Source organism: Geospiza fortis, unplaced genomic scaffold (assembly GCF_000277835.1).
Source record: "Geospiza fortis unplaced genomic scaffold, GeoFor_1.0 scaffold403, whole genome shotgun sequence".
NCBI lineage: Eukaryota > Metazoa > Chordata > Aves > Passeriformes > Thraupidae > Geospiza > Geospiza fortis.
This window is the reverse complement of record NW_005054336.1, coordinates 3,543,692-3,556,629: the sequence shown is the minus strand read 5'-3', so window position 1 is coordinate 3,556,629 and position 12,938 is coordinate 3,543,692. Positions and strand designations below refer to the sequence as shown.

Here is a 12,938-nt window from a genome sequence, read left to right as displayed (position 1 = left end):
TGACGGCCCGCGGGACGCGACGGGACTGGACGGGATGGGATGGCGCCGTGATCGGTCCCTCTGAGCCGCAGGACAGGGTGTCCCTGAGGGAGTCCGAGGAGAGCGGCCCCGCGCTGGCGGGCAGGGGACAGGGACGCGGGCCCACCCTGCACAGCGCTCCGGCTGCCGGGGGCCGGGCGCCGCTGCGGGCTCCTCACTGGCCGCGGCATTGCTGGGAGCGGGGACGGCCTCGGGGATGGGCAGCTGTAGTGAAGTCGCAAGATTTCCTCCCGTTGGTCTCAGCTCCGAGCTTGTCGAGGGGCTCCAGAGGGTACAGGGTTGCGAGGGGTTTTCCCATCCGGCTTCGTCCTGGGCATTTCCCCGAAGCAGCTGTGGCTGGCCAAAAATGTGCTTGAGGGGGACACGAGCTCATCCCGGGGTGGCCTCTCTCATATACTGTAGGTGTGTAGGGTAACCACTGATTTTTAAAGAGACTTTATCTTTCCTAAATATGTAAATGAGAATCCAGGAGCTAACGCTTTCTGCAGATAAAGCTAGGGATGATTTTGAACTCTGCCTCATTTGTTCAGTGCTTCATTCACTAGAATGTTCAAGCTTTTGTACTTTCTGCGGAGGTCTTGGATCAAAAAGGAACTCTAAATTACCTCATCAGTTTCAGAGTTACAAGACAGAAAATAATTGTCTTGTCATTTTTCACTTCTGCCTGGACTCATTCCTTTAGTAAGATGAGCAGTCCTTTCCTAATGGCAGGACTGAGCCTTTTCCCCCCAAGAAAACGTTTCCAAGTTGCAATTAATGGCAACTGAACAATGCCTGCAGGGAAACAGGAATTATATATACTAGGACTGACGGCACTCTCTTCTTTATTTAAAGGCTATGAAAACCTACCAACAGCAGTCAATATAACTTGGTCTTCAATCAATTTTAAAACTATACTACAGTGGCAACCAAAACCATCAGGCTACTTCTATACTGTAGAAATACATGGGTAAGTAGATAACACCATGGTATGTTCATTAATGGCAATTGAAGAAAATGAAAAGAGAGCATGTTTGAATATTTCTGAAAGGGAATGTGACAGGAAAAGTGCTCAAATGCTGGGATTTAGGAAAATTGCCTAATACTTCTTAGTGTCCAACTCTAAAAATATCAGGTTTAGACTTCTAGTTTTGCCCACTTTGGAATTGGAGAGGTGAGCTTTAGATCCGAATTTCAGTTCTGGGGTTCGGTGCTGCTCGAGAGAGCCAGCCAGGATACTTTGAAGGAGTTGATACTCAACCTGACATACCACATATTAGACAGAACTTTACCTTTTTATGTCTTCCAATGTGTCTGGACTTGTGTCTTCAGTCTTGGGAGGTGTCTAATAAATGAGTCTGCATTTTATTCTAATCGGTGAATCACAGTAATTAATAATTTTGTCTTGCTGGGTAATACTAAAAATTACCTTTGTTCATTTACCTCTGTCAGGATTTCCTCTGATATTGTGTTTTATGTAAGCTGTAAAATATTGTAGATATAAACATAACCAGCTTATGTGAAGTGCCTAATGCCTCTTTCAGAACTGCACAAAACTTTCCATGAAGTTCAGTAATAAATCTGTGCTGGTTTTAGCTCCCATTTTAATACATAGAGCATTATTAAACGTGCCCTAAAGGGAAAACGCATCATCAACTTCCTACATATTAATGAAAAAGTGGTACTCTAGTCTCTACTGTCCCTAAAAGTGGCATATAAATGTGTTTTCTCTCATGACTAAAAAGTGAAATACCAGTGTAATGGCTTCATGTTCTTTTTCATTCTTTAGGAGTGATTAGATTAACGGACTTAAAAGCACACACTTAGCAGAACACAATTTATGAAATTTTTGAATCTGGAGTTTCTTTCCAGCCATTTTGCTTGCAAAAAACTGAAATCTGTTCACCCGAGATTCAGTATAGAATCAGGTGTAGTTCTGCAGCAGACGCATCTCTTTTAACTGAAGTTGCTGTTATGGAGGACGTAGGATTAAATGTTTGCTTTCTTGTGTATGTATATTTACAAAGTACATTTGTTTCATCAAAAAGGTCAATCCTCTATCCCGTTTCAGAGCATTTCTTGTGGCACTGGCCCCTACTGATCTGTGACAAAAGAAATCTGATGAAGTGAGAAGGGAGTTCAGCTGACTCTAAACAAGGAAACTTGATCTACTTTGAGAAAAAATCACTTTGTTAATATTCAGAACAATCACAAGGCAGCACTCGCTCTTCCAGTTGAGATCACACAATTTTTACTCTCCTTAATTCACCAGAAAAAAGAGGGAAAAGAATTGAAGGAGTAATATCTAATCTGGTTTTTTGTTCCTTCTTGTGAGGAAGTAAAATGAGAAATTAACATTTTTCATAGTCTCATTGCTATTTCGCAAGTAAATGGACTTGCTTTCTATATTTTAAAAATCAGGAGAAGTGCATGGTTCATGCTTCTAGTCAGTGTTTTTAAATTGTAATTCTGTATTGAAATTTGCTGCTACTGTCTGGTTCTTAGTGGCATTTGCATAAACGCAAAATGAAATGTGTCCTATAGCACATTTCTGTAATTAATATCGATCATACATGATTTACTGAATTCTGCTTTGAATTGTGAAATACAGCTGTACAGGATAGTGGCTTTTGAGCTTTTCTCTTCTCCTTTTAGCCTGCAAGGCTGTTCTACTGGATGAGGGAAATCTATACAGTTTGAGGGGAAAAATATTTTTTAACGTATCTAAATATGTAATACATATATGTCTGGTTCAAAAGTGTTGACACTTCCTTCTTGCTCTTTTCAGACAGACATCTGACGTGAAGAGAAAATGCATACTGACATCAGAAACAGAGTGTGATGTTACTGATGCACTCAGGAATGTAAAGGAGACCTATACAGCACACATACTGTCTGTAAAGCCTGCAGAGATGGATAACTTTGAAGAGCCACCTTTTGAAGTCTCTGAAAAATTTACACCTTATAGCCAGAGTAAGTAGAATTACCAATTAAATCTTACTATAAATTTATTTTCAAGATTACTTCTGTTGATTTAAACAAGGTTTAGATTGAGCTTAAAGGTTTTTTTCTATAGATTCTTATGGTCACCCTGCTGATATCAGAAAAGATATTCAGGCACAAAGCTTTCCCTGTTATAGGGGAGGGTGAAAGATTTTAGTTACCATTTGTTTCTCACTGCACTGAGTAGAACATTTAGTTAATATTATGTACTAGGTGAGGATACTTGTTTACAATTTAGGCCTTCACTGGCTTTGTAAACTTGTAATAGATTTGAGAAGGGAAGGTAATGGAGGGTGGAAGGAAAAAGAGCGTGTCATACATAAATGATGTCATTTTTTAAATTCTGAAAATCTTTGTTTAGCTGTTATTGGAAAACCAGAGATAAAGGATTATTCACAAAAAGGTTCCAAACTGAATGTCGTGTTCAAAGATCCACTTACACCATATATATTTCCTAATGGAAGCTTTATGAATATTCAAGATATTTTCCAGCATGACCTGGAATACAAACTCTATTACTGGAAAGATCAAAGTTCTGGGAAGGTAAGGTCTAATTCTGGTTTTTGTAATAATTGTTACATTCTATATGGTTACACAATTTCTGTGCTACCTTCAGAGTTGACACTTGGAATATTTTCTCCTTTACAGAAAGATGTAACAACAAAAAGCCATAATTTTGAAGTAAGTGTTGACAGTGGAAAGAACTATTGCTTCTATGTCCAGGGAATCATTCCCTCTCGCAGAGAAAATCGTAATGGCCAAGAAAGCAGGGTGCTCTGCACCAGTGTAGGAAGGAATATCTTAGATGGTAAGTATCAGATGAGGTTTGTCACTCAGTCTTTAATAGTCTAACAAAAAGCCCCACATCTTTAAATTCTGGTGCCTGCAATGAAATAAACTGTTTACTGTGTAAGTTAGAATACACAGGTGGAACATGGAAATTCATGGGAAGACCTCACTTTAAGTAAGAGTCCACCACCTCTAGTTGGATCTGCTTTTAGGGTTTTGCCCAACTGTTTTGGTTAAAAAGTCTGAGTTGATGACTGGTGTGTGAGGTTCCAGATGTCATCACTAGCATTCAGCTTCATTTTTGTTTCCAATTGTTTTCCTTGGATCTTTCCAATACCAGGTGCCATAGGAAGTGCTTGAAGGATTACCTCTAAAACATAGAAGTGCTGGAAACCTGAATATCCATTTACTTGTAGAATGAACTGACCTTTAGTTATGCCAAAAGCAGATAATGAGAATAAGACTTTCTTTCCTGTTCTGAGGTCAGAGGTTGGCAGATAGACTTCTTTACTGGTAAATAAGTTAGCAAGTGTAGGTGAAACAGCCAGGCATTTCAGACTAGCCATTTGGATAACACTTTCTTCAATATACAGTCATCAATATTACTTAAATAATATCAATTGCTGTACTGTATCTTTCTGAGTAAGAATATTTGCACTCTAGAAAAAACTCTTCTAAAACGGCAAATGAACTCAAATTAGCTTTCTTATCCAGAGAATTTACCACAAAAATTGCAATTTCATTAAAATTTAAATAGAAAAAATCTTCTCTTTGTCTTTTCTAGCTTGTAAACTTGAATAGATTTTCACTTGGACAGAAATAATGTACAGGCAGGATGAATGGTTTGACTAATTCTTGTGGTGCTAGCATGGTACTTTAGTGCACTAACTAAACTAGATTAAAACCTAGAGTGAGCGAGGGAGAATAAAACTTTACTTCAGTTCCACAAATTCATGTTAAAATCTATTCAGTTCAAACTGATGTGGTGACTCCACTTCTGTGAGACTAACATATAGAAAGCATTTTTTCATTCAGTGGAATGAGTGCTAAGAGTTTGTAGCACTGTGACATTCTGGGTTCTCATAACTCAATCTTGGATTTTTTTTCCTCTACAGAATATGGAACAGAAGTCTTTATCATCTTAGCAGTGATAGCAGTTGCAGTCATCACTCTCGCCATTGTCCTTCCCGTGGTTCTGTGTAAACGCAAGAAAGCAAAGAAAGCAAGAACTGTGAGAGAAAAGGAGCTGCTTAATGGTGTCTAAGGAAAAAGTATTGCAGACACTAGTGGCAGAGACAAACCAGAAAAAAACCTAAATTGGGTAATTGAGTGGAGCCTTTTAGGCTCTCTGAAACAGGAATTCTGAAGCCCAAACTTTATGTGGATTAAAAAATCCACTAGACAGTACAGACGAAAAATCCAGATATCAGGAAGCCCTGTGTCATTAGTGGCCAGAGGCTGGAAGAGCTTTCTGATGATCTGTTACAATCATAGATTTATAGAATGTGCTGATTTGGAAGAGACCCATCAGGATCATCGAGTCCAAGTCCTGGCCCAGCACAGCACCATCCCCACGAGTCACACCCTGTGCCTGAGATGCTGTCTGTCAGCTTCGTGACCTCTGCCAGGCTGCTGCTGTGACCACTGCCCTGGGGACCCTGTTCCAGTGCCCAAACACCCTCTGGGTGAAAATCTTTTCCCTGATACTGAATCAAAACCTTCCCTGACTCAGCTTCATGCTGGATTTTTGAGTCCTGTCCCTGGTCACGAGTGAAGAGATTGGCACCTGCCCCTCTGCTTCCTTTGGTGAGGTTGTTGAAGTGTCTCCCCTCAGTTTCCTTTTCTCCAGGCTGAACAGACCAAGTGACCTCAGCCACTCCTCACACAGCTTCCCTTCTGGAGCGTTCACCATCCTTTGGACCCTCTCTAACACTCAGTGTCTTTTTTGTATTGTGGCACCCAGAACTGCCCCCAGCACCTGAGGTGAGGCAGCCCCAGCTCAGAGCAGAGCAGGACAATCCCCTCCCTTGCCTGGCTGTCATGCTGTCCCTGATGTCCCCAGGACAGGGATGTCCCTCCTGCTTGCCAGGGCACTGCTGGCTCATGTTCAACTTTCCCTTGACCAGGTCCCCCAGGCCCCTTTCTGCTGTCCAGCCTCTCATTCCCCAGCCTGTCTGTACATCCAGGGCTGCCCCATGCCAGGTGCCAAGCCCAGCACTTTCCCTTGTAGAACTTCCTATGGCTGGTGATTGCCTGTCTCTAAATTACCGAGGTCTCTTTGCAGAGAGATTTTTCATAGACTGTTCCCAAGCTCTTTCTATTGTCCTGTCAAACAGGATTCTGAACTAGAGGTACTTTTAACTTGATCAGCATGGCCTTATTGAGCCAGAAGACTTACGGTACTTGTGAGGGGAAAAAACACTACTTTCGAGAAATAGGTGTCTTTTACCTAACTAAAAGGAATATTTTTCTGTTTCTATGAAACAAACCCTGTATTTATCTGCCTCTTAACAATATTAACTGGTGAAATAATCTGTTAGTTCAGATGCGACAAAACTGCTACTATTATTTTTGCACTTCTTGGATAAAATTAACTTGGTCTGTTTATCTTTGGATGCAGACAAAGGTAAACAAACTGAAACTACTGCACTGGCAACTTGTAAGAAACACTATTGAAGCAGGTACTTGCTCTTTATCTGGAAAGTATATCCAGTTACACTACGCCTAGAGTTATATAGACAGGGGAGTGTGATAGTTTCAACTAAATGTTAGAACAAATACTTTGCAGGCTTTGAGTCAATAGTAACTCATTTCAGCAAGCACTGAATAGGTAGCAGTATTTACTGCATTTTGAACATCATTTTTAATTAACAGTTGAAGAATGGTTTCTGTGGTGTAGATTCAAATCATCTTGGTGATGGGATTTGGAGATACCTGTTGCTTTGACTTTTAGTATTTATTTTATAAATGAGATTCTAATTTTTATACTGGTGTTATCTGTATTTATGATGGTAATTTATACTTTTCTAGTGAAATAAAGGTGACTGGAAACATAAGTCTTTCTTTTCCTTTTCAAAACAATGTACAGTATTCATTCCAGAACTAAATTAAATATACATTTAGGAAACTTATTTTGGGACAGCAGTGTAGGCAAGCTGCCACAATCTAACAAGTGTATAAAGCAGAATACCAGGGCACCTGCAAGGATAAAACTAGGAGAAGCCACAGTTCACAAATTGGAGGTTTTGAAGAGTCCTGAGTCACATTTCTGCTGTCCACTTACAGGAGCAATTAGTCAGGGTTTGCATTCACAGCTTCTTCCATTCCCACAGTGCTGCCTATACTTGTGCCACTGATGTCCATTCAAGGCATTATGGGCCTGCCCCAGAGATGAGAACTGCTAATGATGGTGGTCAGCATACACAAACACAAAAACTCAAGAGAATAGAAAAAATCACCTTGTAATTGGAACTAACTGGTGGATCTCAACACTTTAAACATGCCTTAAAAGAAGATATCCACTGTATTCATGAGAAGGAATACCTTACAAAATTATTATCCCAATCAAACAATTTGTACAGAATTTTATTTTTATTTTTCATCCCTGCTGTACTATAGCTACCATCTGTGTATGGGTTAAAACTTCTGTGTAAGTGTGGTTTATGGGGGGTTTTCTTGTGTCTTTAATTCTTCTTTTTACAGAGGGAAGAAAAATACCAGAATTTCCCCCCCAAAACCCTGTTTACTTCGTGTTGAGCAATAAATGCTTAATGCATTTTCTGCTTTTCTGCTGATGCATAAGCCTTGTATGGAGAAGGAATCTTACAACAGCAATCAAAAACATGAGAACTCGTGGGAGTCAATTTAAAAACATTCCAAAGTTGTCATCATTACTTCCCTTCCCTGAGGCACTCTGCTTCCTCAGCTTCATTCAGTGCCAGACTTACAAAAGGGAAGAGCTAATAGGAAAAGGAAAGCCTGTAATTACAGCACAGCATTTATTAAATTAGACCACGCAGTTGCTTGTCATAAATGACACAGTATGCTATAAATCATACTTCATTACTTAAAGAGATTCTGGGATTGTTCTGAATATGGGGGGAGGGAAGGAGGGGAGAAGAGACACCCACAGAAATGCAAACAAGGGCCTTAAATGGTAAAAGAGAGACCCCTGACTGTACAAGTTCTGGAAGTCTGAAGCACTTCTGTTTCCTAGCTGCAGTATGTTATCATCCAACAATGCTGGGTAACCAGAGTCACGGGGCTCACAGATCCTATTTCAAAGAGGGTGTTTTCTGTTTGTGGAGACAGTTGAAAAAGGGGCTTCTTAATTGCAAACTTCTGTAAGTTCTATTTCTTGGGCTGAACCCACACAAAATGTTTTATGCAGAGACTTTCTCAGAGTATTGGTTGGGCAGAAGTTGTTATACCAATAAAGGTGTTGTCACTAGGAAGAAAGACTAGGCCCACACATGTGGCCACTTCAGCACTGTATGGACTTAAGATGAAGGCAGACACGCAGGGAATGGATATGAGAAAGGTGCATAGGAAAAGCCTTCCCTAAGTTCCCTGGCTCCTCTTCTAAGCAGGTTTCTGTAAGCAAGCATGTTCCTATTGATGCTCCCTATTCCCCTGTTCCACTTAGCTCCATCATCTGAAAAAGGTATCCAACTATTTCAAGTGGATACATTTACATAGCTCCCTCACACAGTATTTGTGTCCTCTCCTTGTACAAGTGAATGTGTAATACTGCACACTTTAACAAGCCTGCTTTAAAACCACATTCTTCCTCACACAAGCAAATAAAGGCTGATGCTGCTCTGCTGCTTTTCTGTCAGCCCTAACAGCAACACAGACAATAAAATTACTGCCATTACTTAAAATGAACAACTGTAGAGAACTTCATAAGTGTATGATGAATGGATATGGCAGCAAACAGCTTAGCTATTTCTAGCAGACTCAGCTTTCCAGTGTGAGAAGGCTGCTGCTGAGAGGCATGTAATGATAAGAACGTGATTATGAGCTTAACTTGGACCACTAGTTATGTGGCAACTCAGGACAAAGAGTTTTCTGCATGAAGTGAGAATAAACAGCTGTGATAGATTACCCTGTCAGTTCAGTTTTGTAAAGCTGATTATTTTGCAGGTTAGTAGTGATTGCCACAGTTTCAGAAACCTTGTAATATACATTACCAGATCCAAGAGTCAATTGAATAATCTTCTAATTACACAGAATTTATCCACATACAACTAACCATGCTTTCTATAGTCTATGTTTGTCCTGGTGTGCATGCTTGAGAATGACAGGAAAAGAACAACCTGTTGGAGAGGACAGAAGCAGGAACTGGTCAGCTGAAAATCTTTCCACAATCCTTAGGTGTGGTGTCACTCACCATGGCATATGCTCCCTCACAGACTACGCCCAGTCTGTCCCTTACAAAGACAAACTGCCACGGAGAGCTGCCCTTCCCTTATTTGATGTGTGTGTCTTCCAGTGCTCTACAGCAGAACATTTAGCAAAGCTCAGGACATAAAGATGTCCTACAGATCTCTTCCTTACAACATATATTGAGAAACCTTCCCACCGCGAAATCCTTCTGCTTCTTCTGGCACAGGCCCTCATTCAACCCACGGAGCCTCTTGCAGCATCCCCCCAAAGGACCCAGAGAGAACATCTTTCCCTGTAACTCCTCAGCCTCCAGCTGTAGCTGAATTAGCCAAGTTCACAGCAAGATTTCCCTCAGGGATGGTTTCTTCCAGAAAAACCTGCCAGTACCTGGTTATAAACATGCAGCCACCTTGACTGCCTCCAGGGTTTGACAGCCAGGCTGTCTCAGATGTCCAATTGCAGAGGTTGTGCCTGTTTCTCATCTTTTTAAAGGTGACATATTTGTGTGACTGACTCCTGTAAGGAGCTTGAAATGCTTCTGCTCCTGGCTTCCCCTGGCTCTTTTGTTGATGTTTCCCTTCCTCTCCTCCATCCCCTACTCATTCCCATTACTTATTTTTCATGAGAGATGAACCCTCTGCCTTATTTCTTCAGACAGGTAGGCAGGATCTCATTTTAATCATAATATAGAATCTGAATAAATTCATATCTCTTAATCACAATAAGAAACATTAATAGCATGGAAGCATTATTTTTTTACCTTCTACATCTCCCCTTGGTCAGTATTATTGAGACAGTAACTTTCAGAACATTCACTACCACTGCTCCTCACTACCACTGTACCTCACTGCGCCTAATTGAAGTGTAGTTTTTTTAGTTTCTTGTTTAAAATACCAATGAAATTATTAACATGAACTTTACAGTTCCAGATCTCATTTATACTCCCCGATGCATTTTCTTCTATTTTTATTTTCAAGTTTTCTACCTTATTACTTCAAGAAATATTTAAGTAGCAAAGTAATGGCATTGTTAAATTAAAAAAAAAATTCATTAAAAGAGGTTTAATTAAAACTCACCTTCCTTTCAACAGAGAAATATTTTCCCAGTGAGATCACATGGTAATTTTTAAATTAGTTATTTTGTAATTACACAACTCAATTAATCAGCTAATGTACTAGAAGAGCTAGAGTGACAAGTGAGATTTTAAAACCTACTCCAATAGGAAGCACTCCTTATTCAAGGGAAAAATGTGGGTTTGTTAGTTGAGTTTTTTCATTTTAAAGAGTGCATCCTTGATTAACAGAAAGAGTTTTCCCTCTGTTGCCTTCATACTTTACCATCCCTTCACCCCAAATATGTACATTTCCACAGAGATAATACTCAGTCTGATTTCCCAGCTCTCCACTTGATTCCTACATGATGAGAGCACCGAGGGTGCCACCAGAGGCGTGTGTCAGTGCTGCAGGACCGTCACCCCGCAGCCGCTCCTCCCTCCCTGCCCCCGCAGCCATCCCTGGGAGCAGCCTGTGTCTGCTTTCTGTGCTTCGTGAGCCTAGAAAAGGTGACACCAAGTGGTAAAAAGGGGCATAATCAGCACATTAACAATCCAAATGTTTCTAAATGATTAACACACTGAGATCCAGTTTAAATCCAGATTTCACCAAAATTTGGAGGAAAAGGGCATGAGAAATGTATTGGGTCCTCTATTTTCTAATAATGAAAAGGAACAGAGAGATTGAACAGCTCAATAAGATCTGATATTAAGGGCAGGAACATCTCTCTTCTCCTGAACACCTCCCATGTCCTATACAGTGCTTCCCAGGACGGCTTCTCCAGGAATCCTGGACTACAATATACCCCGTGCTGTCCAACATTCAAACATTGCTGGAAACACAGCCCCAGTTAACAATCCATCAGTACTTACCTATTGTTTGCAAGTTGGTTTTGAAGCCTGCAAAAACCCTACTCCCTTCTCCTGACAAACTTCTTTAGTCTTAGAAACTCAGGAATAGCTCAGATTTAGATTTTCATGCTGACTATTAAGCTTCTTACTAGACTTTCTTTCCTCAGTATCCTTCAAACAGAAAACAGAGTCCTCTTACTGCCCTTTTTAACTCTTAGAGGAACAGACTAAGTACCTTACAGAAAGAACTGTAGTCTTCTAGAAGTATTGGAAAATGTTTTACTGCTGCTGCACGTCATAAATTGAGCCGCAGAAGCCCTGTGAATTATGCTGAAGTACAAACTATGTTTGGAACTGTGATAACATGCTATTCCAGTGGCAAGGAAAAGAAAGGCATGGGTAGGAATAGCTGGAAGGCAGCTGTGTTTGAAACTGGGGCTATTTTGGGCCATATGTGCTTTGAGTTCTGCTGAGCCTGTCTTGAAAAAGCAACCCCAAAAACACCTTTTGAAAAAAATGACTTTCCATTCCACAGCCAGTGATAGGCACAAGAAGTCAAAACAGGTCTCAGCTGAGAGGCTGCTCTTCTGTACCTGTCTCTCAAGCAGGTCCCTACAGAACAAACTCTGAGACAGCAAAATACATGGTGCCTGCAGGAGCTACTGTCTGTCAGACATGGCCCTACTGAAGTTCCAACACAACTATTTTCATAATTGAAAAAAAGTGAAAGTTTTTTTTTCTTAATCTAGTTAGTCAATGTGATTTGACTTTGGCTCTAATTCCCTACTATGCTCCAAAAACCTTTTCAGAGAAGTCTTGTTGCAATATATAATATTGCATCCAAGTTTTAAGAAGCCTCTGGCACACATGCTTTCCTTTTTAACCATTATTTTTTCCCAACACATTAACCCCTCTACAGATACTTCATCTTTCAGTGTGTTACCATATCTGTCCCATAGCTGTGTTTAGCTGTTGCTTTTGTGCCAACATATTCCTGCAGTAAAATACTATAATTAGGTAAATTAAGCTAAAGAAACATTAGCTTATTTTGGGGAGCACCTTTACACTTGTCATGATTCACAGTGATTAAAACTAGTCAATTGTTTTTTAGGACCTACTTGCACTAAACCAATCAGGATAAGGAGATTAAGGGTATATTTGGTTACATAGAATGCCTCTTCAATTGCATACATGGACTGTCTTTCAAAGCAGCCTCCCCCAAACTTTCAACAATCAACATTAAAAAATTAGCTTTGATGTGGGCCAAACTCTTGGGTCACTTTAATGGAGAAAATTTGCTTAGTCATGTAGGTGGAGTTCCCTATTTCTCCCCAAGTAAACCAGTCTCAGCATTTTTTTTGGTCTAGACAGAATTGACCTCATTTTTCCAGTTCTGTTCTATTTTGGTTCATCATGTGTAGATGCCACTAGTTTCCCAAAATGAGAGATGGGTGGGAAATGAAGGATGTTGGTTTGTGGACAAGCAGAGCTGAAAACAGGGCTGGGCATTAAAACAAATGTGCTCCTTCCACCACTAAAAGCAATTGTGTTCAATCTTTATGGTTCAGACTTGCCAAAGGTCATTAAGTGAGAGGTTTCTAAGCAGTGTTAATAGAGACTGTGATTAAGTCTGGTTTGTGAAGATATATCCCACATAAGTAGAGTGTCCAAGTTTCCCTTCTCTCCCATATAAAAATGCCAACTGGATGATTATTCTTGCATTGTAGCATTCATTGCAGGATTACTGGCAAAATGTCTTCAGTTTCCGAAGTCAATCCCCAAGGAATTTGCTTAGGCATATTATTCCTATTAATCCCTGAATTTACTGTATTTTTCA

General features: G+C 40.3%; 1 protein-coding gene across 1 annotated transcript; it reads left to right on the top strand.

Annotated features, from left to right (window-relative positions):
- The first annotated feature begins 707 nt into the window (after positions 1-707).
- On the top strand, positions 708-6,866 carry F3 (coagulation factor III, tissue factor). The gene is made up of 5 exons (XM_031057925.1): positions 708-988; positions 2,807-2,991; positions 3,383-3,564; positions 3,670-3,829; positions 4,926-6,866. The coding sequence occupies exons 1-5, from the start codon at positions 810-812 to the stop codon at positions 5,072-5,074; spliced, it is 855 nt and encodes a 284-aa protein (XP_030913785.1). The 5' UTR covers positions 708-809; the 3' UTR covers positions 5,075-6,866.
- The last annotated feature ends 6,072 nt before the right edge of the window (positions 6,867-12,938 follow it).